Source organism: Taeniopygia guttata, chromosome 1 (assembly GCF_048771995.1).
Source record: "Taeniopygia guttata chromosome 1, bTaeGut7.mat, whole genome shotgun sequence".
Classification (NCBI taxonomy): Eukaryota; Metazoa; Chordata; class Aves; order Passeriformes; family Estrildidae; genus Taeniopygia; species Taeniopygia guttata.
The window spans coordinates 5,427,451-5,454,210 of NC_133024.1; the positions used below are offsets into that span (position 1 = coordinate 5,427,451).

Below are 26,760 nucleotides of genomic sequence, written 5' to 3' on the forward strand. Positions count from 1 at the left end.
TTAGTGGTATAACATTTTTATTTTACTATATTGACATTTTATCCACAAATATTTTATCAGAGTAAAAATAGAAAATAATTGTTTCATGGAAAATTACAAAAAAAAAAATAGGCAAAACACAAAAGAAATTTGTAATTATTAGCAGAGTATAAGTTTCTTTATTTAAAGAGTAAAAAGTATGCAAAACCCCTTCTGTTTTACAAAAGCTGTGAATATTCTATGTTTTCCTTCTGGCAGTAACAGAAAATCCTTTGACAATATATTCCACATCTTTTGTTTTACTGCAGACATCAAGTTAGTCACAGATATCTCCCTCAACTACAGACAGTGTGATAATAATTTTATACTGCTTGAAAGGTTCTTTCTTTACTAATTAGAACATGGTGGAAAAGCAGATGGAGCCACAACAAAGAACCCCAAGGACCATTGCTCCTGCTGAAAGGCTGCAAAGCAACAACAGGATGTAATCACAAACAAAGGATGGGAGCAGAAGTTTCCCCCCTGGGACTTACCATGGAATAAGAAGAGGCAGGGGAATGAAGTATTGATACTACTTTTCAATTTTGCTGTGTGTTTACCCACAGTCCAGTTTTATATAGAAAGCTGGTATTTTAAGCTTCTTTTCTTTTTATCCTGTATTTAACTAAAAAGGCCTCTCAAGAACTCTGCTAACTAGAACCAGTGACTTGTACTGGATTTGTGTTTAGTCACAGAATGTTGTAACAAGCAGAGCTGCTGCCCTCAAACATCAACTTCACACAATTTTTGGTTAAGCAAACCAGCATCTCCTGCACAAGACATCTCCAACAGTTGCCAATCAGTGACATCAACTCTAACAGCAAGAAAATATTGACATTTCATGACAGATACATTTACATTTTTGCTCAGGGCTTAAAATTTTTTTTAAAAGCAAAATTACATCAGCATGCTCAGCAGATGAAATGCTGTAAGAACTCAAGGACGAAAACAACAGTAAGAGTTACCGAAAGAACCCAGAAAAAACCCATTGACTTTATAATCATGTCAATGACGAAAAAACACAAGTTAGAACTAAATGCAAACCTTCTAGTCAAGCAAAAACTATCTGCAGATGATCATCCCCCTACAAAAACCTTGTCCTCAACACATCTTTAGGATACACACAATTCTTTGTAGTCTCTGCCTTCTGCCTGCAAGTGTCACCTTCCTGCTCGGCTCAAGAGCAGCAGCCCGGTGCTCTCACTGCTCAGCACAAACACACTTTGTTCAGAATCTCACTGTTCAAGAACTTTGGGTTTAAGGTTTAAGAGTAGCTCGATCCCTAACAGAATTAAAGGTCTTCCCTTGTTAAGTGTTACCAGAGGGGGTTTAATTTATAAAAAGTTGGTGAACATCAATGCTGACATAGTCATTATGCTGTTTATTAGCAGGAAGAGGCAAAAGCAACCCCCAAATCATACCGTTCTCAGACATCAAAAGAAGCAGTCTAACAGACACCAGTACAGAAACTCAAAAGCTGAAGCCTACTTTTTACTGCATGTGTAAGTTTGCAAGAAGCACTGAGTAGCTCAGAATTCAGGATATATCCCAACTATTTCTGACTCATCATCCAGACTTCAATTGCACCCAGCTCTGGAGCATGCATTTGGCTTAAGAAGCTTCAAAAATATCACTTGAAGTTCAAAGAGAATTTAATTTTAAACAAAAGGTACCTCTTTGTAGTTAATATACGTTAGACTGTACAATGATTGGGAAATTAAACTACAGTTCTTTGTAAAACTATTTTCAATTTGCTTTCTGTTCCTAACCAGGGACTACTGACTGTGATTAACTTAAGTCTTTGGATACTAAGGTTGACTACCATGCAGGTAATAAGCACCTTGCAGAACACAGCACTAATACTCCCCACCAAAACAATCTACTCTTTGGGTGAGGGCTGTTCTTTCAAGTTTTTGAATTACCTGATGGGGGATGGCATGGGGGGAAGACGTTCACCTTTGCTTTCTGCAAAATGGCTAATATGTATGTATTTCAAAACAAGTATTTGCCCTCATATATGTATATTATGTGCATACTACAATGAAGTACTCATAACTGGCTTTTCACTTAAGCCATATCTAAACCTGGATCTTCTTCTTCAGCACTGATCTCCAGTTGTCTAAAGTTTCCTTTGCTATTAAACACAGAAGCTATTTTAAGAACTTGATGCTTTGTAACATTTAACATGTCTTTCAGCTCCACTTGATTAACAGAATAATGAACATATTGTAAACTTTGAAAGCATCAAATTTCATTTGGTAGTTCAGCAGAAAACAAAAGACTGGAAAAGGCTGCATTCACACAACTGCAACCTGGGGACTACAGGGACTCAATTTTTGTTGTAAGTGTCGCAGAAATTATTTTGCACAGCTGTGGTCACAGGCTCCACCTCTCACTAGCTGCAGAAGTTGGGGTGATCCCTTAACTTACATTAAAATATATGCTGTTAAAAGATGCAAATTTATGCAAGTCTGAGTTCTTTATAGAAATTCACGTTCTATATTGTACAATCAAGAAGCAAAAGAGTTTCCAATTCCGATCAAGGTAAGAGCACCAACTGCTCTGGTTCTAGAGGAAAGGCCTCAGGTTCCCACCTACACAGGTTGCAGTGCTTAATTATCTTTCTCTGCTTGCAGGGATGCTGTAGCCAGTGCCACTGCTGTAACTGGCTGTGCAATGCCATGCAGCTGCATCTTGGCCAGTTTCTTCTGCTCACACTCCGTCACCAAGCGGTTCAGCTCTGCTGCGCTGTACCCAATCAGAGTCTTCAGGTCACACACAAATTTGTACACAAACCTCTTGCCTTGCACCTTGCAGATCATGTCTCCATCATAGTAATACCTGCAAAATAGAAATCAGCAGCAGAGAATTTTAGCATCTGCAATTTTCATATGCATCCATTACTTACTTAAGGTCACCAGAGGTTAAAACGTTATTTTTTTATTTTTCTCACTGAGATCCTCATAATTTCATATTTCAATATATTGCTTAGGCATTTTCTAATATGAGAAAAGGGAAGTGTTGAAAATTGTCTCTACATCTTGGTATATTAAGGAGAAATAAAACACAGTAATTATTTTACAGGCTACTGGAAGCACCAGTTCAGGAATATGTCTTGGAAGGGAAGATCTCTTATATATTTGCCTTAATAAGAAAATACTGTCTTTCCCCTTATTATGATCCTTTGCTTTGCTTTTCTGAAGAAAAAAATTAATGCTGGAAACAGGATGAAAATTACCCAGCAGTTTCTATGATATGAAAGCAGCTATTCTCTCCATACTGTCTTCAAAGACAGAAATAAAGCTATAAAGGCATGGATTGGATTTGTGGGGTTTTGTTGGTTTCGGTTTTTTTGTTTGTTTTTTGTTGGGTTGGGGTTTTTTGGTTATAATTCATATGCTGTCAAAACTACATCTTTGCCTTTATTTACAACTAAAAGTGAGTTCTCTAACTATAAATATCTTTTATACTGTATAACAAAAGAATTATCAGATTGGGCAGAAATATGGTGAGATTACAAGGTCTACATGACACCCCCCCCACCCGAGACAGTTTAGGTCACACCAATAAAACAGAAGTTAGAATTTTGCAGTTTTCTTGCTGTTCTTCTCTCACTACAAGCTTTAATAAAATGTATATCACATTTCTCATTAAGGAAGCTTAAGTGACCAAGATGTAACTTGGATTTGATGAGCTTGAAAGCTTGTGATAAACTTGGAATATAATAAAACACAACTCACACAATATCATTTCCTCAAAACCATCACCCAGGTGTAGAACAAATGAATCCAGATTTCTTAACTGTCTAAAAATAAATCCTCTGACATGTTCATAAAGCAAAGATTATACTTGTTCAGTAGCAAAATTAAGTCAATTATAAGACAAACTTCTGAATCCCAGCTCTAGTAGAAAAGAGGTAAGTAACTAAGAATCCCAGCAAATTCTTCTGACATCTCAAGTTCTGGAAAAAAAAAACTTTGTAATTTCTTACTTTTGAGAGTAAGGACCTAAGCAGCTGAACCAAAGACAGATGAGAGACAGACTGTGTAGAAAACAATGTTGGTAAATCTGTTGGTTACTGAAATCATGCAAGAAGCCACAGAGGTCTGTCAGAGGACAGGAAGTGTCAGAGTAGCTTGTTATTGCTCTGTGGGTAAAGACAGTGTGGTTTGTTTACTAAAGCTCTCCTTCAGCTTTCTCCTGAATGACATACAATTATTAAAAAAGCTTCCTTTTTAGTCCTCCTCTCTCAACCCCTCAAACTACTACCTGCCTCCATCAACTCCTCCATTTCCTTCTCTGCATCTCTCTGCTTACTCTTGGCTTGCTTCCACCCAGCAATTCTCCACACCAGCCCTGCCCTCCAAAACATCTCAGCTGAAGGAACTGCTGTGGAATGGTGTCCAGCACTTTCAGCCTCTTACTGAGGTTTAGTTGCAGTGGGTTGAATGAACTCTGTAAACATGAGGGTGGGATCATAATTTAAATTCAGTTTTGAAGAAGAATCTTGTAGTACTGGGCAGAATTGGAGAAGGATGAGCAATAATAACCTGGTGTGTCCCTTGTGTATGAAAGGGAGCACTGGGTTCAGTGAAGGAACACTGGGCAGACTCTCATGTTGAATATGACAGGGTAGAGGACACAGAGAAACTGAGCTCTGCTCTCCTTGGGCAATATGAAGCAGAAAACCAAAGTTTGCAATATGTCAAGCATATGTCAAGCAGCAGTGGTCATCATTTTTTTAAAGTTCATTAACTCTGTGCAAGCCTTTCCATTTATTGTACAGTCCCACATAATCATTCCTATCTCAAAAAATGCTGTAGAGAAATGCTTTAAAAAACTGAATATACTTTGAATGACTTAGTCCACATTACTGATATGATCAGAAAGGAAAAGAATCACAAGAAATTAGATCATGTTTATATGAAGGCCCAAAACATGCAAGATTCCCACATCTCATGCTCAAAACACTCAAGTTAAAATTAGTTAACGTGGCAAGAGGATATTTTCAATACTATGTTGAATGTATTTCTGATTACAGCATTTGCCAACTCAAAAACATAGAAAACTAAAAATACATACAATTAAATACCCATGGAAGTTCACAAAGTTACTGGAACATTCCAAGACACATGGAAACTTTGTTTCAGAATAATACAGAAGATGAATTATTTTTCTTCAAGTCTCACCTCCCTACTGGATAACTAAACAGATCTGGATTTTTACAACATTTACCAAGATATGCATAACAAAAAAAAGCTGCTCTTCCCTTTCTGCCTCTCTCCCCTAGTTTCTATATGCCTGATTTTCCTACAGCTGGGCAGAAGAGCCAGTTTATTTCTCAATAATTTCCTGTATTAATCAATAACTGACACAGTGATTTCAATACATTAGTAAACAAAACATGTAATAATTTATTAAACTTCAGCTTGGCAACAGTGTTTATCACAGGAGTAGCAAGAGGCATTAAATATCATTTCAGACATTAAACTGTTAGAAAACATGTCAATGTTGATGCAGCTGCCAAAATGACACCACTTTGATGAATGTGATTTCTGTAATTCCGTGACTAAAATATAAATGCGAAACTTTTCTAATAGTGATTTATGCAAACTGGTGTTTAATATCCCACTGATAAGAACATTATTCCAAAGTTCTTCAGCTGCCTTTGGCACCCTCTGTGGAGCTAAGTTGACGAAACCCAAAAACATCAGCATGTTTTACATTATTTTTATGTATCAGAAGGTTTTCAGATATGCCTTTTGTACACAGAGTCACAGATACCCATGTTGGAAACATGGGAATGGTATTGCAACAATACAGGCAGGGGAAGAGCTATACTGGGAAGGTCCTGCTTTGGGCAGGAGATTAGACCAGAAACCTCCTGCAGCCCTCCAACACAAGAAAGTCTGTGATTCTACGGAAAAAATTAACATTTTAATTAATATATAAATAATGCAAGAACAGCAATACAAGACCAGACTAAAGATCCATCTAGAACAGGAATAGACTCCAGGAGCCTGAAACAAGAAACAAGACTCCAAGAGACCTAAGGAAAAGCATGAGAGTAAACATCTACCAAATGCTCTTCCTTGCTTTTAATGACCTGAGGCTCAGGAACTCCTGTAAGTTGCATCTTTCAATACCTAATATAATTCAAAATATTTATTTTTCATTAATTTTTCCACTGGTCTGTCAAACACATAAAATAATTTTGGCATCTGAAAGTACTGTGCCTAAAGAAGTTCTAAAACAAACAAAAGGGTACAGTTCAGCATGTGTACCATTTACCATCATTTCCTACAGTGGCATTTTCAAATAGAAGTTGGTATTTTTATATAATGCTTGAGGAATTTACTTGAAAAAAAACAATCAAGCAAACAACACATATTGAAAAGTGAAAATGCTAGTAAGTAAAGCACAGACCTCAATCAAAATGTAACTTCACTCACACAAAAAGAATTTTGAAACCTGCTTGAATAATTTGCAGGATTAGGCAAAAAATATCTTTATTGAAAACAAATCAAGAGAAATATATGTAACAATATCAGAATAAGAAATCAGAAGTTCACTCTCAATGATTTCAAAGAACGTGGATGAATTTTCAAATTATTTCAGAGACTAAAATAATCAGGGAAAAGTAGTTTAAAATTCAGGTACTTGCACGCTTCCCCCTCCTCAAGTACCTTACCCACAGTGAATCAATCATACAAGTCCCTTTTATCAATGTCAAACTAAAAATCACAATGAAATGAAGATACTGAAACACTTCAATTTTTTCAGATCACTGTGATGTTGGAATTGCAACTGTTGGAACATAGCTGTCAACTGTATTTTTCAATTTAAGATCCACACAATAAGAACAATGAAATGAAACAATGGATATTTGAAGTTAGAAAAGGTTCTTACATACAGCATATCACTAACAATTACAGAAAAGTATCTGCTTTATTCCATAACATGAGCACGAGGAACACAGACAGTAGAACATAAAAATAAGTTAATAATTCACATATTTCTGTCTCTTTCATCGATAATCAATATTGTTTGGCATGCTACTAAAAGCATAAATATTGAAGATAAATAAAAAAGAGGCATATTTCTGGAAGCGAGCAGCCCAAATTAATGATCTTGAAAAAAGAAAATCTATTTTCAAGAAATTATTCTACCAGCATCTTTAAAAATGAAAAAGAAAAACCAAAACAAAGGCAAAAAGCCCAGCAAATACCTCTCCTTTAAGATTAGCAGCATCTCATTGCAAGGACCAGGTTCAGAAGATTTGCCTTTACTAAAAAAGCTGCAAGTTTTGCATTATGTTAATTAAAAATGAGGTAGTCAAATGAAAGCAAATCATACCCTGTAAGTTCCTTAAGTTGCTTACCTCAAAGCCCGACTAAGCTTCTCGTAGTTCATTGTGGGCTTGTTCTTGCGCTGTCCCCATTTCTGTGCAACCAGTTCAGGCTGATTCAACTTAAACTCTCCTTCATCACCAACCCACGAAATACAGTCCCGAGCATCTTTGTCTGTGAGAAGTTCCAATAAAAACTGCCACAGCTGGATCTGCCCGTTGTTCCCTGTTAAAATAGGAATAACAAGTTTCACTTCAACGTGTCCTTTATATGTTCCACTCATGGCTAAAACCTTGCAACCAACATATTAAAGCAGACCAGCACAGACTATATGATGGAAAGAAAACTTCCAGTTAATGAATCCCTTCTAGTGAGTCTCTTACAAATATTTTCCTGCAAAGTCATCAGTACCCATTTTTATTAAGAAATTATTAATACAGGAAGAAATTAATCAAGATTTCACATAACTCTTTCCCTAGAACTTAAAAAATACAACTCCACCAACATAATCATTTAGATGCATATCTGTCTTTAAAATAGAACAGATTTATCAAGAGCTGCTAATTCCTCTTCACACACACATATATGTGTAATAGCTGTTCTTTTAAAAAAAATCTGGTCTCAAATTTTCAACATGAAATATGAGAAACACAAAAGAAACCCCCAAATTTCAGTTTATATCAACGTTGCATCTTTCGCATCTAATCATTAAGATTTTTTTCCAGCTCAAGTACCCGCAGTAAAATTCCTAAATTCTCAACGAGATAAAGAGAGAATAGCTGATAACTAAAGAGAGAAACACAGCATATTCCTCACTAATGTCAGCCAATAAAAACTTGGCCTTAAAATTCTGAATTATATCATTAGAGGCCTTTATAGAGTCTAAAACAAATAAAGACTCAAGGAGGAAGAGAAGAAATGATTTAACAGAAAAATTCACAACATCAAAGAGAAGCAAACCAAAAATGACAGCAAGAAAAAATGAAGTATTTAGTAATCAAAGAGTATGCACAAATAATAGTAACTCCAAAATTAAACTACAAATTTAGTGTGCAGTTTTCCAGACATGCATTCATTTAACTAAAAAATATGAAAATTTATAAATTTTGAAGTCACCAGATTGGGGAAAAACAGAAGAGGAGCACAACAGACAGTGCAAGTAGCAGCTAGGCAACATTTTACAACATGGAGTTTATTTTCTTCCCTTTCTGCAAACAGAAAGAAACTAAAGCTTGAATAAATGCCATGCAGTGGTTTGAGAGGACAGACTGTTAAGTGATGAGGAAATATATCCATTTTATTTGCTGCAGGATGGAAAAACTGCAGCATCATGTTGACATGGTGCCTGTGTGAGCTGACCAACCTGCCAGGGCTGCCTGTGCTTACCACAGATTTTTCCTACCTATGGCTCCCTTCACACCACTCCCTTCACACAGACTCCTACAAACCCCACATTTGGAGCTACAAAGATGTGTTTCACCAAACTACAATTCAAATTAATTACTGTTACTGTTCAGTGCATTAGCATGTAAAAATATTGGAGGCAATACCTGTTCTGTTCCCAGGGGAACTCCTATCTTCCCCGGAGATCCTTGGAGCTCTCTGTACTTTAGCTGCTTTTGCACTGCTGTTTATCACTTTGATGGTGGTTGGGGTAGCAGGCTGTACAGATGCTGGTATAATCTGCACAGCTGTAGAGCAGAGAATGTTGCAGAACATCAATTATAAATTGCTCACACAGAAATAGGCATATTTTATTTATTACTTGTATTATCATAACATCCAGAAGCTAGTTTTTTCCTTTGCTAAAAAGGCACACTGCATTAAGTCACAATGCTAAGTATAATTTAAAGACCTTTTTACCTCTTATATGAAAATTGCAGTTGTAGACTGATTGCAGAAGTGCCATATTACAGATAAAACACCAGTTTTAGTTTATTACATACTTCCACCAAAAGAACCCAAACTCTCTCAAACCCTTGTTTTCATCTTCATGCTGTTCCCACATGATCTGCCCTAATGCCCTTTTCTCTACAGCCACTACACAACCTCCATACCTGATAATCAAACAGCAAACACCTTCTATTGCAATGGTGTAGGAGGACACAGATGCCTCACTCAAGCTGGCTTTAACTAGACACAACCACAGGATGCAATAAACATTATGTCTATTTAACATATAAGATGCTTATAAGTCATCTGAAAATTTATTCATTTTAATAATTGATGACACTGCTTAGTTGAAAGAATGAGTTTTAAATAACTGGAAAGTGACTTTAATGTACTATTTCTAATACTGGTTTCTAAGTAAGTAATCTCTTCCACAGAACCCTTCAGTTTTTTGAAATACTTTTTTATTTGAAATTAATATTTAAATAGATTCACTCATTAATGCAATATATAACCTAAAGCCCTGAAACAACTAAGAACCTCAAATATGCATCCTACACAGCTTATTTCAAGAAAGTGAAAAATCTACCATCCAAAACTGAAGTTATAAACTTCCATTGTTCAGGTCAAACACTACTTTCAGCCAGTAACAAAATACAGAGAAACTCAATGTTATGTTTTGAAGTTTAAAATATGCCCTCCTCCCTTTCCCATGGAAAAATAGTCTCTGAAGTGATTTTCTAAATGTATACTATCATCCTCCTGAACTACAGCACAGTGCTAAACCTGCACACTGTGAATTGTGTGAATTAATGCTGACAGAAGTACTTACGCTGATCAATTGTAACAGTTGCTATTTCTCCAGAGTGTTCTTGGCTAGCCAACACATCTACAAATTGGAAAAAAAAACCCAGCAGGTTTATATTTAACTCACAAACAGTAAGACACCTGAAGATCAAATACTTTCTTATTTCATAGAAATAAGAAAATAAGAAATAAAAAGAAATAAAAAAAGAAATAAAAAAAAGAAAAAAAAAAGAAATAAAAATTTGGTGTCAGTTTGCAAGAGATATGTACAGTTCATGGTCTTATAAGTGGAGACATTTAACATCTATCACTCATTTTTAGAAGGGTGTGCATGGCAAATTTCCACTAGCTCCATCCCCAAAAGCCTTCTGCTATATTATGTAAATGAAGACAGAAATAGTTATTAATCTGGCGAGTTACCTGCAAGCATGGTACATGTGAAATGCACATATATGTTCCTGTAGTATGCACGTACAGTGCATCACTTAGCAGCTGTGTTGTGTACCATCTAAGGATTTCACTTCCTGTGCTTAAAAATCTCCACTTCAATATGACACAGAAATGTACATTTAATAACTCAAAATCAATATTTAATTATTGAACTAATACATTCAGTGTCTGCACAAACTATGAAGTTTTAAAAAAAACAAAGGTGTAATAATCATTCACTACCTTCTACCAGTTATGGGGTTTGATAAAAGACGGGCAGTGTTCAGTATGCAGACAATGTTTCACGGCAGCAGACATTCTAATACCTGCTCTTATCTTGTACTGATACTCTTGTTTTTACATTCAAATCAAGTAAAGGAAAAATGACTGCTCATAATTGGTTTCATAGTTCAAGAAAAAGTGTTAAAAAAAAAACCAAAACAAAATGCCATACACTTTCGAAGAAGTTCCAGGTGGCTCCAGAGGATTTCTCCACGTGGGACACGCTGGAAGAAATCTTCTTGGCTGAGGTTGCAGAGGTCCCGCCCAGGAATGCTGAGTGTGTTGAGGTCAATGTCAGTCATGCTGAACTCCTTCATCACCCACACCACCCAGTGGAGCACCTGATCTGTTGACCACTGAACTGGGTCTGGAAAAGATGGATGAAACTGCAAATTACCTCATCATACAGTGCAAGGTTATTATATAATAACTTCCATAAGAGTCAAAGCACAACATCAAGAAGCAGAGTTACTGAGACCAAAGCTACCTGGAAAGTTGTGGACTGCACTTAAAATGGTGATGGAATGGTGTGGGTTGGTGGGGTGACAGAAAAGTAGAGAAAGTTTTTACATCAGATCTATGCCTGACAAACACAAAAAAATAATTTTCTTCCTCCACAGGTCTTTAGCTTCAAGAAAAGAGTACCTTGTCTCACAGAAGGATACTCTCCTTCAAAAATGTTGATCAGTTTGTGATTATGACAAAATACTACATTCTGAACTCATTCACATCATCTCAATTTCTATTCACAAAAACCACCACTGGGTATGTCTGGGATGGATTAATCTTCTTCCCAGAAGCCACTATTGTATTGTACTTTAGGCTGGTGACCAAACCCCTGTTAATAACACACTGAGATATTTTGTCCACTGCTGAGCAGCGCTTGCAGAGGCCACAAAGATGTGGCTTAGTCCAACACAGAAAACATAAACCACAAAACTAGCAAGAGAATTTCGAAGAGAACAATGGGCTTGAGTTGGCTGCAACCCATGTTCTCCTTCCTGGCCATCAGGAACACCTACCCTTGTGATGGTGAGTTTATTACAGACACCTGTAACAGGAATCCTGTTGGGATAAGAATTGGGATTGTGCAATGCTCTGAAACTGCTGTATTAATTCAAGTATATCTTACCTCTGTGCTGGGTTTTAATGTATCTTGTATCACTCTACTAAACCAGAAATCCCATGTAATATCAATGATTTTCAAGTAAATCTGATATTCAGTATTACACCCTCCACACCCAAGTATCCCTTGCACAGAGCCTGTGTGAGCATTGGCCTACTGGAGGTGAGTGATTGCTTCTGCATGACCTTTTCAGCCAGAGCTTCAAGTTTTGGGATGTTAACGTTGTATACAACGTATTAAAATATGTCAACAGGCAAAAACAAGAAACTAAAGAAGGACATCTACTTTTCAGATTATGTATTTTTAAATTCTGATATCCCAAGCACATATCACATTGACAATTTTTTTGCTTTAAAAGAAATAAAATTAAGCATTAAGAAAAAATAAGAAAATTAAGATTTAGAGAAAGCAAAGTATCCTAAGTCTATAAACATTTATCTAGGAGCTATAAATTTAATTTTGGTTAACAAAGAACAGCTACATGGTATAATTTTTCACTAATGGTACCTAAAACAATGCAATGTAATCCTGTGGCAAAAGGCACAGCACAGGAGGGTTGATCTACCAAACATCAGCAGCAATGAGTTTCCATCAAAAAGCTGCTAATTTGTTCTCATTGAGAGAACACAATCTGCAAGGAAACAAATCATTACTTTCTCTAACCACTTCTGTGGTTTCCAAGCTTTCTGCTGCTCTGTTTTCTGCATTTAGTTCTCATAACAATTAGTATTTTCCTTCCTTCTAGGTACCAAATATTTGGATTCTAATAGCAGAAATACTTGTAACAGAAAAAATATTTATAATCTCTAATAAAATCCACCCAAAACATAACATAAACATAAAACAACATTTCAAAGACCTAATAAATGCTAGTTTTCCATTTGCAGCAAACCAGAGAAGCCTGTAAGGATGAAGACAATGAACCACTACTTTTCTGGATGATTATTTATTGACTCTGGATGATTATTTATTGACTAGCCTTGACTCTTAACATCAATGCATCCTGTCTTCTGAAAACATTCAATAAATAATTTTGGATTATAATACAGAATGTAGGGGCACCTCATTTCAGTCCAAGATCCTGTAATATCTACTCAGAAAACAGTTAAATGTTATTCTTTTTAGGAATGTTATTTAGCACAATTTTGATATCAAGAGAACACTATTTTTCATAATCTACGGATCTCTGTCATAATAAACTAATACGATTTTCCTGAAAAATCTGAACTCCTATGGCCCAAAAATAATTGAACTTTTGAAGTCACAGTTGTGGGTTATAGGGTTTTCTTAAAGAATCAACATTATTCAATTTTATTAAAAATATTATTCAACATAACAACATTGGTTTAAGTAATTTTATTTTAATATTAATGTGATAGCATGATGAACAGTATTAGTCTGCTTATGATAATACCTCACTTTTTTTTCAAATATTACACATCAAATCCCTGATTATCAACAGACATAACATGAGGAAAACTATTTTTAAGTGCTTACCAATGAGAAAACTAAAAAGCCATGAAAAAGCCTTTGCTTTAGTAATCAAAAATATGCTGTAAATATTGGCAAGCTACATGTCCTGCAAAGACATGTGACTTGATTGGAATTCTTAAACCCTTCCAAACTTCCCCCTAGCCAATATATATTCCAGTTTTACAGGTCTGCTCATATAGAACAGCTTTCTGAATATGTCCTGACAGTACATTTCTGTCAGTCATAAGAAGCAATTCAGCTGGATAATCTCCCAACCATGACATAGGCCTACATCCCACAGTTCCAGTTCCATCTTAAGCAGACATTCAAAGATGTTTTTTAAGCTAACATTAAAAGAGCAACCTGCTAAGTAACAATTAACTGCAACTAATTAGCTAAATGCAATTAATTAGCAACCTGCTAATTAATTAGTAACCTGCTAATTAACTCCAAAGAAAGATGATCATCTAGAAGAATATTTATTTTTGTCTAGAAGAATATTTATTTTATTAAAACAATAAATTATTTTATTTTATTATTTAAAATAAAAATTTAAAAATATTTATTTATTTCCAGTAAATAAATAAATAAATATTTCTTTATCTACTGGAAGATGCTGAATCATCTTCTTCCAGTATGATGAAGTCCAGCACAGCTTCTCACACAAAATCTCATTTAACAGTATATTCAACATCCTCCAGTCCACGAACTATTTGTTTCAGCAACTTTACAGGCAATGCCCCAATACCGAGTCTGTTCAATTCCACACACACCTGAAGAGCTTTATCACTAACACACACATTTTTAAGGAGGGCAGAAAGAAAAGCGCTTTCTAAAAACTGCATTGACCAGGTAGTTATGGCACAAAAGCACACATTTAATGAAACTGTTATGGGCATTCATTTTACTTCTCAGTTTTTAGATTAGGAAAACATTAGGAAAAAATTCCTCCCTGTGAGAGGGGTGAGGCCCTGGCACAGTGCCCACAGAAGCTGAGGCTGCCCCATTCCTGGATGTGCTTGAGGCCAAGCTAGACGGTGCTTGGAGCAACCTCATCAAGTGGAAGTTGTCCCTGCCATTGGCAGGGGATTGGAACTAGATTGTCTTTAAGGCTCCTTCCAAGCCAAACCATTCCATGATTCTACAATTCCCTAATGCAGAATATTTGCACTGTACTAACCCACACCACAAGTTTTCTCCTCGGAGGTCCTTGAGCACCAATTTCACACAGCACACAAGAGACAAACACACCCAGAGCAGAGCGCCATTACCGTAAGGTATTCCAAGGCGCTCCTGCTCCTTCCGGTAGCCCTCCAATGCTGCAGCCCATCGTGTCACTTGCTCAGATGTTTCATCTGAGATCGTTGCAATATGTTTTGTTCCATCCAAGGTTATCACTTGAGCTTCCTCAACAAGGTGAGCTTCAGCCTCTGCGTGATGAGCATCTGGATCAATCACAACCTCCACGGTCTCCACAGGCTTCACGATTTCCAGGATGTTTAACTTGGGCTCTATCCCTAAGCATGGAAACATCACAAAACTTAAAGACAGGAATGCAAATATTACAAAAACATTGTTTTGAAGCTTTCTGATTAGTAGGGCTAGCAAACTCTTTGTTTTGAAACTTATTTGTTGTGAAGCTTTCTGATTAGTAGGGCTAGGAAAGAAGCAGGACACAGGAGCGTCATCAAATTTCTGTAAGTGTCCTAAATTAAAATTACACACTCTATTATAGAGCATATACTTCAGTAAGGTGAATAAAAAAGCTGTCCCTCCTTCTTCCCCCAGTATTACAGCTTCCTGTTCTATTTAAGTGATCTATTTCACGATCTTGAACAGAATATTCAGCATGTGAGCATAAAGTACAGTATTTTGGTCTGTAAGAAATATACCAAATTAAAAACCCCAGAACAAATAGAAAAAGCAACCTCCAAAAGGACCCAGAACAAGTATCCAGCTTTACTCCAACCATAAGGCATTTCTTTCAGCCTTTACAATACTTCCCTGATCTCCAGGGTCTACACAAAGCAGTTAACATTTTCTTTCAGTACCCTGAAGCAGGCAGTGTGTTAAACAGCAAATTAAAAGAAACCTAGAAAATTCTTTGCATCTTAGGCTTCATCAGCTATTAATATTTTAGCTTTTTGTCTGTTATTTCAGATACTAGATCATGGAGCTAACAAGATATGTCTGTATCTATTCTGCAGCAAGAAAGAACACGTTCACTAATGCTTTGTATTACCACCTTCTCTGCTGTCTTCTGAGGTGCTTTGTCCAGCTGGTGCCTCACCAATTTTCATACATTGCACAGAAGATTTTTAAAAATTATTTCAATTTTTGTGACATAAAATTTTCATTATAATGCCAACAACCACATTTCTTTTAAGAGGTTTTTATCAAACTTGTTTTCACATAAAAAAAGAATCCTTACAATTCTATTTTATCATGAGTTTGAAAACCTTGACTATGGTTAGGCTGATGAAAGTAGGATTCACAGAACATTATATGGCCAGAGTAACTTCAGAATCTTGTACTGTAAAGATATTAGTTTGTGTGCTTCCTGTCTAATCTATATTAAAGCACAGCATGAGATGGTTCTGCAGGTAACAGCCTTAAATGCTAAATCCACAATCCAGTCATAGTTTGTAAAGGAAAACAAATGGAGTATGTACCTGTATTACAAGTAAGAAAAAACAAGACTTTTTCAGACAAGCATTCCTCTAGATTTTAATAGGCATTCAGCTTGAAAAAAATATTAGAAAGTGAACAAACACTATAAAGACCCTGGAATACAAAACTCAGCAATGTGAAATCAAGGACGTGAAAATAGATGTTGACAACCAGTAGGTGGTTGATCAGATGAAGAATTAAATGTGAAGAAAAAGGAAACAAATACCTTACTTAGGACAGAGTTTTATCTAGGCTATGAAAAATTAATATGCACAACACAGGCTTCTTTCAAAATCATAAGAAAATAGGTAAGGGAAGCTACTAAGGGTTAAGATTCTGTTTTTGATCTTCAAAAAAGAAAGTAAAGAAAAAAGAGGTACAGTTCATTACTGCTCAACAAAATAATTTGTTGTATGTGTGTCATACAACTCCATGTCAAAAGAACTTTGTGCTTCATTCACAATACAAACATTGAGATCAAAGCAATGAGTCTCTGTAGAGGACCACCTTGTAAGTAAAAATGTGAATTAACAATCTGCCATCTAACTTACTGCAACACTAGAACATTAATTCCCTGGGTTTTCCTGCATCTCTCCTCACAACTCTTCTCCCTTTACCTAAAGCATAAGAGATGACCAGTTCCAGATTCCCATTCCTCCAGAGGAAATGTGTTAGGGCAAGGCAGAGCTCCTAAGAGTCTTATTAGTAAAATGAAAAAATAGGAATGCTATTTTACCTGCTGTAGAATGAAATGCTAAAAAAGACCTACACTCAAGTTCAACTATAGAAGAACTATATTTCACCTGCTGTCTTTGAGTTTAAAACCAGCTCATCAAAGTTTGGTAGAACATTTGAACTGACATAGCAGCTTTTCTTTCAAAAATAAGAGAGTCCAATCCACCACAAGGATTAGCATCACTGATTACTCTCAGCTGAATTCTATACATTACATAAGTGAGGGGAAAATAAATATAAGCGAACTGAGAATCTCTCAAAACCTCATTCATGCATGTAAAATATGAGGATGGAGTAAGAAGCCATTTTTTCCCACCTGGCTCAAAGGGGTACTGTGGTCAAGAGTAACAAGTCCATGTTGTTGTTAGTGATCCAAGTATCTTCCTTTTGTTTATATGAATGCTAATTGTTTTCTGATATTCTGCCCTGCCATATTTTACATGCCTTCAGCAAACAGGTATGAGTTGCTAAAGTATCAAGGCCTGAAAAACAACACTGAGGAGTGTTCCAAAGTGACACAGAAGTACTTAATATTCAAGTGTTTCTTTTAAGATGGGAGCAGGGAGGGAGGGGGGGGAGACAAGGTTTGATGGGGGCAGGGAGCAAGAAGCTCCTTGTGCTATGTGATCATGAACCTCAGTTTTACATTAAAGGGGAAAAAAAAAAACACAGGAAGAACATTGTGGCGGTTTCAGTTCCAAACCAGGCAGAAACACCAATTTCATGTAGTGGTTTTGGTTTGCCAATTTGATATTTTGCCAATTTTGAGATTTCCCGGATAGTGCACCAAGGAGTGTGGTGGGTTCAGTGCTGGCCAATCACCAATGCACTCACTTTCTGCTGTGAGGTGGGATTAGGAGGATGGCAAAGCAGGCTCAAAACTTTAAAAGGGTACAAAGGAAAATTTATTAACATTAACTAAAAGCAAGAGTTATAAGAATCAGAACAAAACCTTCAGAACACTTCTCCTTCCCACAACCTTTTTTTTCCGACTGACAATGTAAAGAAACAAAACCTAAAATTTCAAACAGTTTACCACCCCTAGAATAGTCTTTCTTCAGTTCACTTAGGGAGAGAAGTCCCTCTTGTTAATGTTATGGAGACTTCCCCACAAGGGAGAAAAAGCCCACTTCACTCATGTCTCTCAATTTGTCACGAATAGCAGTTGCCCATGGAAATCTGTAATCTTCAAGTCCCTCCCATTTTCTACAAGCTTTTCCCACAGCTGTGTTTATGGGCCATGTCTAATTATGGGGTACTGTTTTAAAGATGAGCTGTTCAAAGGCAAAAATTCTCATTATCATTATTAAAAAATCACCTGTAGCTGTTCCCACAGCTCTACATGTAAATGGTCTATGAAGAGTGGTGGCTGTCTGGCTATCCTTCCACTCAAGACATACAGAGGGGGCAAAGCAGAAAACTAGGACAAAAAGTAAAACAATGAAGCTTCTAGTTTCTGAGAATTTGACAAGGGGAAATCCTGTCATACCAGATAATAATACAAATAAAAACTATGCCTTAACAAATCCGTATCCAACTGGTTAATGTTCCTCTTCCACAATGGTTTATTCTGACTTCTCATCCAAAGAAAACAGACAATAGACAGAGATTATGGACCTTGATAAGGATTTTCAGTTAGCCACATTTACTTTCAAATTGTAACTGTTCCTAAAGCACACAAGCTCACTCACCTCACAGGGATGAAACTGTCACCTACCTACACAAAAATCTTTTGCCTGTGTCGATATTTGGTCTGATATGAGTAACTACTCAACCTTGAGGAAAAACCTCATACTGTAACTGATACTACTCGACTAAGAGTTGTTTGGGTTTTGGATTTGTGCTTAATTTTATTACTTATAAAAATGATATGCAATTATTTTAAAAACATTTCAAATAGCATTAGTGCATGACATTCATTTTAATTTTACTACTTAGAACTAGAGTACACAATAAGAAAAGACATTCTGAAGCTCTGTGACAATTCACTGATTTTCTCAATTTTACAGCTAGGAATAGGAGATTAGGTTTGCTTACAAGTATTCATGCAATATTAGTTTGTCTGTACAACAGACAAATGTAACTGCTTACCTTGCCTAGATATTACTTGTACACTGAGTTGCACTGTTCCATCTGTTTTCACTCCTTGATCAAAAAGGCTTCTATCTGGGTCCAGCTTGATAAAGGCATTAAAAGTTAAAAATATGTATTAGTCTCATAGATACAATAAACTTAGTCTCCCTTAAATTTTAGAAACACTGGGTGCCTGCAGCAAATTTTCAGAAGAAGTGTGCAAATATTTTTAGTACTGTCCAGACATAGTACATAACAGAAAAAATTTGATTGTATTTGAAACTTCCCACTCTGTTCTGTTTAAGATATTTTTGCCTACAGGAACATTTTTTGACGTAAAAGAAATAATGCAATAGGGGGAGATACCTTCCTCTACCTGAAAACTATCTACAGTTCCTTCTCTGAGTTTTGAACACCTTCATAAAAATTCTTACCTTTATAACTATATTTTCCTGTTGTTGCTGCAAAAGCCACAGATGTCTGATTGTAACTTCAAATATAACACAAAACATTTACACTGTCTAACATGTGTCAATGCCTGTAAATAAGAGGGCGGAGGGAAATTCTTGAGTAATGCTTTGCTACCTCCATACCTCAATAATATAGAAACCTTCTCATTTAGATTAAAAACAAGATTAGAATTATGGAAGTTCTGGCAGCAACAAATTATGTGGGCTACCTCAAAATAAAGTAGTATGGTCATTGCCCTCATTCTTCTTTCACTTGCAAGGTGGTTTCTTAACCTCACACCAGGAACTCCAAGAATATTTTGACTGTATTCACATTGAACTAGCGTGCATGTATTAAATGGTCAGATGATAATGAACCTGACATAGAATTAAACCCTTAACTGTAGTTAATATTCCATATGAAGCATGAATTCCACAGATACTGGAAAAAAAAGGGAAAAAGTATGTAAACCACTTCTCCATTACGAAGTTAAATCTTTCATAACCTTTCAATTTACCTGGATATCTTGCAGACAAATCTCATGTGCATCCAAGGAACACTGCAGTCTGGGTTCCAGCAACTTCTTTAGATTTCCAATGGGTTCACTGATGTCAATAGCCTGACTCACAAATTCTGCGGTGGTGTAGCTTTGCTCAACAATGCTTAAATAGCAAATTAATATAATAAATCATTACTTACATGTTAATAGAGCAGGTATAGGAAAGCTTAATAAAAGTTGGAAGTAAACTAGATAAAGAGTAATTATGACTCTGAAATCTTAGTATCATGCAGTATTAGTTTGAGTACTCTTTGTTTAAGTAGAGTCAATTACTAAATTTGGTCTCATTAATTTTACAGTTGTGCAATTCTTCTTTCACCCTCTCAACATTAAAAAACTCAGGTAAATACCAAGATTCAGATCACATTTTTCAAGACAGTAAGCCATGGTTAGCATATTATATATTGTTAACTTGCATGTAGAGTAAACTAATTTTATTTGCTTTGCCTGGACTGCATTTAAAAGATATTCAAGTTAAAAGCAAACACAGGGACAATAGAAGGGAAAAATGCTCACACTCATACATAGCAACTTTCCATGTCTTTTCACCAGTCAGTACAAGAATAGTAAGCTTAACACATAAAAGGGACAATCAGAAGGAAGTACAGCAACATGGAGCCATGAAGGAACTATTAGTCATGTGAAGTGCTGTCCCACTCTACAGAGACAGTACTGGCACAACTATTCGGAAATGTCATTGTTATGGGACACTTTATAACAATGACCTTACACAGCCTCTTCATTTACAAAGAAGGAAACCAGAATGTACAAAGATAGAGCCTGTAAGTGGCAAAAATACACAAGGAACTTAGAACAGTAAGAAACTAGTAAGTGGCTTTGAATCAGTTCTCCAGAATAGGTAGTTAACCTAACCAGCCTCAGTTCTTTCTACCTGTTGGAGACTGAAATGTTATGGTATGTGGCTTAAACATCTTTATGAAGGACTTTTACCTACTATAGCAAAAGTGGGTAACAAGAACTGCACCACTGCACCCTGAATGGGCCTCCTGACTTGAGGCCCTCAACTGTAAGTTAACAGAGATAAGATAAAGTGACCTAAGTCTGGGCTGGGAGAAAAGAATACATTCACAAGAGTGTGATAAATGATATTCACTTCTAACAATTTAAAAAGGTTTATTTAAACCTTACCAAAATTCAACAGAAGACTGAATATAAAATATTACAGCGCCAGAAGCAAAGGATTTTTCCTACCATGTGCTCATCTACACAATGGATATTTTGCTTTTTAACCATTTAGCCCCTCCCAAAGCTCTATCATCCTTTTTCACTGTCCAGTGGTGGAGTTCACTTCTTTACATCTTGATTGGAGGTCAGGCACTGCCATAGTAACAAGCTGACCCTCCCCAATGTCCCAACTACTCAGGTTACCCCATAATAGCAACACAACAGGGGTAAAGCATAACAATAAGACTTCTCTTAACATATGCATAATATTACATAATATTTGCCTTTTAATTGTGAGAGTCAACCATCGCATTACTTATCTATCACAAAAGGATTAAACCCAGCACCTTTGGGGTAGAAGCCACAGCCCCAGGTTTTTCTGCTGCCAGGCTCCCACAGATCCCTACAGCAAAGCAGGGAAGGAGGAGAGGTTTTGGGTGTGTGACGTGGCCTCTGGCCAGATGCAGTGAATACCCACCCTCCCCTGGGCAGACTGGCACAGCTGTGGGGTCTTCCATCCCTGGAAGGCCACATCTGTGTGAGGGACAAATGAGGGGGTGTCATGGCTCATCAAAGGCCCCCCACCAAAGGGGTCCCCAGACCCTGCACTGCATGCGATACTCCAAGATGCGACAGATCCGCAGTCTTGCAAGGGACAGTGTCAAACCTGCCCCTCCACCAGGAGGTACCTGTGTGCTCCCACCTGCCCAAATGGATATTCATCCACTGGATTCTACACTTTTCAGCAGGGACTCTCACCACCAAGAAGACAAGATGAAGGGAAGCAATGAGATATCCTTGGGACCCCTGGAAGAGTGATATGCTTCCACTTAATATTTGTCACTCTCCCTGACCCCACCTACCACTTCTTTTTCTATTTCTTTTGTTCTTTCTTTCTCTTTACCTCTTACAGTATTAAATAAAATACATCAATTGTTTTGGTATCAACATCTAAGCTCATTTGATTTTAATCAAGTTTTGGGGTATATTTCATTCCTTTTCGGGTTTTATCTGTTTTATTCAGAGAGAATTAGTTTTCTTTGCTTTTCTGTGCTTAGACTGGATTGCAACACTATCCTATGCATTAAATGATGCTCTGAGCTTCCAAACACAGTAGTGAAAATTAGAAGGGAAGCTTTCAAAACTAAAAATCCAGGTTGAGGTAATTACATCAGAAGCTATCCTACTTCAGAATGTACGATTTCAATAGCCCTTAACAATAGTATAGTTGATACCCAGCATCATTTCTGCTCTGTAAAAAAAAAATCATCCCGTACAAATCCTGTGTAACAGTAAAGCAAAGGACTGGAGATATAGAAAGGTTGATCTCAATTACAGAAGGATCCACTGAAGCTGAAAGGTTTGCAGCACACACACAGACATACTACTACACACGACATACCACTACATGAAAATAGGAAAAGTAAAGTACTAATAACATAGCAAGAGATGACCAAAACAGTTTGGGATTTAGATATTAAGGTTGAGGAACATGACAGCACTATACTGATTTCCTATACATATCAACTTCTGGAAAATCGCTGTTTAATTAGACAAGAAACAGAAAAGCTAATTAGTCAATTAACTGCTGCCTAAAGATGCCAAAAAGCAAAGACAGTACATACCTTTCTTCAGTGCATTCCTGTTTCTCAGTTCCATCAATCTCAATTTCTATCAGCTCCTCTGCCTCTCTCTTCGTCATGGCTGCAATGTCTCAAGAACAGAGCTATGAACAGAAAAGAATTTTTTGTCTAAGTCACAGACCAACAAGACTAGACAATATTTTGTGCCCTATCACACATTTTTTTAAATCAAATACCAGAATAGCCCTTTAAAGCCAAAAATAAATCCAAAAGCTAATACATATTTCACAGAATATATTACTATACCTGTTCTCAAATAAATGTTCTAGAAGCAAACGTGAGACTATTAAGACATTTGCACAGATCCCAAAGCCTGATTCTCTTAGAGGCACTCAAATTTATGGATTTTTTTTTGTTGTTGTTGCTACTGGCCACCTACAGCAAAGCACATCTAAAAATCCAAACTACCTTCCTAACATGGCTGAAAGATGCTTATAAATTTAAGCAGCATTTTACATGAAATGATGCAGGAGGCAGTTAGGAAGAAGATGCATGATTTCTTTATAGGCAAATAAAGTCAACAACAAAGTGTTTGTTGACTATCCCTTCTTTTCACCCGTGCCTCCCACAGGTGAACAGCTGATAACATGAGCACAATGAACATATCTTGTGAAGTCCCAAACTAAAGCAGGACGTTAGTAATGAAATGAAAAGCTATTCTGTGACAACATTCTCACTAACACTGCAGATTTTCATGCCCTGTAGAACACCGTAATCTGTTGGGAAAATAAGTGGGAAAAAAAGAATTACAGCACTTGGTCTGTAAAGACATAGTCTGTTATTACTGTTTTTCACTAACCAGCACATATACCATAACTATAAAATACATATAATAAAAACCATGCCAAATTATATTAACAGTTTGCAATAAATAACAACATGAACTCATAGCAAAAGAAGTAGGAATTAGAAGTACATAGGAAGAAAGAAAGAAAAAAAAAAAACCACTGGAGAAAAAGCAAGACATTAGTACTATTTAAATATCCAAAACAGAAGAGGTCACCAAGATTTCCATCCTGGAATCATCCTTTCCCAGGTATTACTCTATCCCACCCCAACTTTAGTATCTACTGAAGACAAGATAATAAGGATATGCATTAATCTTTAAATCTTCTCAGAAGTAATAGTAACCAACTATGTTTTACAGCTGCTATGTAAACTGTCTAAAAAAATTCAAACTACTCATCATCTCCTTCAAAAACTGTTTTATAAGATCAGCTGTCAAGAAATTAAGTGCTCCATGTGGTTCATTCTGTAAGAAATTACCAAGGTTAGGAAGTAAAAAATCACTTTATCGCCATCTCACCACTAGAAGCAAACCCAGAACCTGTTCACAGATCTGGCTCCATGAAAATCTCCAAAGGTCTGGTGTAGTGTCCACTGAATAGGGCCCCAGGAATCCAATTCCTGTATCACTTAATCTTGTGTGTTATTCTCATGAATGGGAAAGACTGAAACACAACTTCTGAACAATGCAGACAGGCTTAAATATCTGAATGCACAGACATCCACATGGTTACAGGTGATCTGTCAGACTGTTAAAAAATATTTCAAACCCAATATTTGAGCAATGTTTCTTGCTGAAAGCTCTCAAAGAAGCAAACCGATATGATAAAAAAGGGGTGAGTGTTTTTCTGTATTAGCAGATTAAAAACACAAAACAAAGGTAAATTGTCTTTTTTGTGATGAAGAGAGTTTACCAGTAAGGTCACAAAGGGGTTAGGTTGGGACTTCTGTTCTTTGACATATTCATACATTATTTACTGAGAAAACAGTGCAAACTTAGAGGAAGAACTCACCACCTCGATGTTTCTGGCAGAAATTATTCAATACAGCTAAATCCAGAGTGATACAGAGTGAGAAAATACTACTGCTCAGAGTAGCAGTACAGTTAGTTAAGGCATTTAGAAGTCCTTATGGATTGGACTCCAAACTGGCAGCTGGGACTAGTAACTGTTCACTCCCTCTTGAAAGGCAGTTCATGATTGAATCTCTCAGGCTTTTTTGCTGTATTTCCAAATCCCTGGAGAGGCAGGAAAGAGGAGCCCAGGCACAAAGAGCAGGTGTACAAAGAGGAACAAAGATGGTTCCGCTGAGCACGCATACAAAGAAGGGAGATGGGTATAAAGAATAACAACATAATATAAACATATAACTTTATTAAAGTTTGTAGAAACTTAAAGGGGAAAATTATTTAGTCTTCCCTATACTAGCATAAAGAGATTTCTTACAATAGAAGCATTGTAAGAATGCTTCTTACAATAGAATCTTCTTACAATAGAATGCTGTTTGCTCCTACAGGATGATGCAGTTTGAAAGTGAATATAGGTTTAGATGAGACTGAACTGCCTGCCCCTTCCCTGAAGGCTACTGAGAGACAAGAAGGCTCAAAGAGCCTGGCTTGCATGGAAGGTTCATGTGGCAGGAACTCCACAACAGCAGCATTTGTTCAGAGGAACATAAAACCACTGGTTGATTCCCAGAAGGTTCAGCCTACTGATTTCTGCTTGTTTCTCCATTTTCCTTCAACCTAACAAGCCCTAAGACTTACCTGGTAGCCAAGAAGAAGACTGACCTCCACTAACATACAAGAAGGCACCTGTCAACAGAGCCTTTTTTCCCAGGTGATAACCCCGTGCTATTCCAGTATCTTTTACAGTAAGGACAGTAGTACCCCTGCTTTGTTTAAGATCCATCTTTTCCCTAGAACACAAGGAGTTAAGTAATGAGCCCACTGTGAAATGGGCACAAACTCTCTGAGCAGAATTATGTTTGCTATCCCATTAGGTGAGATGGGATTCAGTTCTGGAGCTCATACGCATAATCAGCTGATATTGAAGCCCAGTCACTGGAGTTATTTGTGCCCCAGAGAAGCTCTGCTGTGTGCAGCACACAGTTCCTATCCATCCGTATTATCCAAATTTAAGATACCAATACAAAGCAGATAGCCTGTCCTTTACAGATCAACTTTTACAACACATGAGCCAGTTCAGTTTTATGATGAAAACAGTGAAGCACTGAATAGGGTGGGGGAAAATCACACCAGATTTGATGTGTTTAACTTCCCTATCAACAGCCTGAAGTGAGACAATAAAGCCAAACTGAGAGCTGTGGCTGTGCAGCATGTAGCTGGCTGAACATCAGGAAGCAAACTATGCAAGATTCACGGGATCAATTAGGTTGAAAAAGACCTTCAAAATCATGACTAAACACCTTGTCAACTAGACCATGGCACTAAGTGCCACATCCAATCTTTCATTTAACATCTCCAGGGATGGTGAATCCACCACCTCCCTGGGCTGCCTGTTCCAATGTCTAGTCACCCTTCCAGCGAAGAAATTCCTCTTACCGTCCAACCTAAACCTCCTTTGGCACAGATTAAGACTCTTTATTACCGGTTTGCGGAGGAGCAGAGCCCGACCCCCACCTGGCTGCAACCTCCTGTCTGGGAATTGTGAACAGATTTAGGGATAATATAATATATAGTCCCCCCCAGCTCCTCCTCATCAGCCTTGCGCTCCAGACCCTTTCCCAACTCCGCTGCCTTTCTCTCACTCGCTCCAGCCCCTCTAGTGTCCTTCTCGTGGCTCACAATTCCAACCACATCACTCGAGGGGCTTCTCAAGGGGAGAACCACAAGACGCCACACATCCTATTACGTTTTCAGCCAAAATAATGTTTTTTTACAAGCGGGGATCATTTTTCACGGGCCGGGGAGGCCTGGCGAGCCCCGCGGCGGCAGCACTGGGCTCCTGATCCCAGAGGCCGCCCAGCGCCACCTCCCCGCGGGCCCCGCTTCCCGCGGCGCCTCCGCGTCGTTGTTTGAACCCGAAACGGAAATGGGGCCGCGGAGCCGCCGGGAGACAAACGGAAACAAAACACGGGCCGGGCCGCGCTCACCTGCCGCCGCCACCGTCCGTCCGTCCGTCCCCTCGCCCGCCGCACCGACACGTCCCGCCGCACGTCCGCGTCAGGGAACTCGCCCAGCTCCGGCTCCGGGACCGGCTCCGGGAGCGGGCAGCGCCGGGATCGGGGCGGCGCGCAGGCCCAGCGCGGGGAAACGCGCGACAG

At 37.6% G+C, this 26,760-nt stretch overlaps 1 protein-coding gene across 1 annotated transcript; it reads right to left on the reverse strand.

The window, feature by feature from the left end:
* Nucleotides 1-26,728, reverse strand: GABPA (GA binding protein transcription factor subunit alpha). The gene is made up of 10 exons (XM_030260713.4): nt 26,590-26,728; nt 22,672-22,772; nt 19,820-19,964; nt 18,871-18,955; nt 14,646-14,891; nt 10,948-11,142; nt 10,090-10,146; nt 8,918-9,058; nt 7,400-7,592; nt 1-2,859 (listed from the first exon to the last, which is right to left on the reverse strand). Exons 2-10 carry the CDS (start codon nt 22,746-22,748, stop codon nt 2,631-2,633), a joined length of 1,368 nt encoding a protein of 455 aa, XP_030116573.1. The 5' UTR covers nt 22,749-22,772; nt 26,590-26,728; the 3' UTR covers nt 1-2,630.
* Nucleotides 26,729-26,760: the final 32 nt, after the last annotated feature.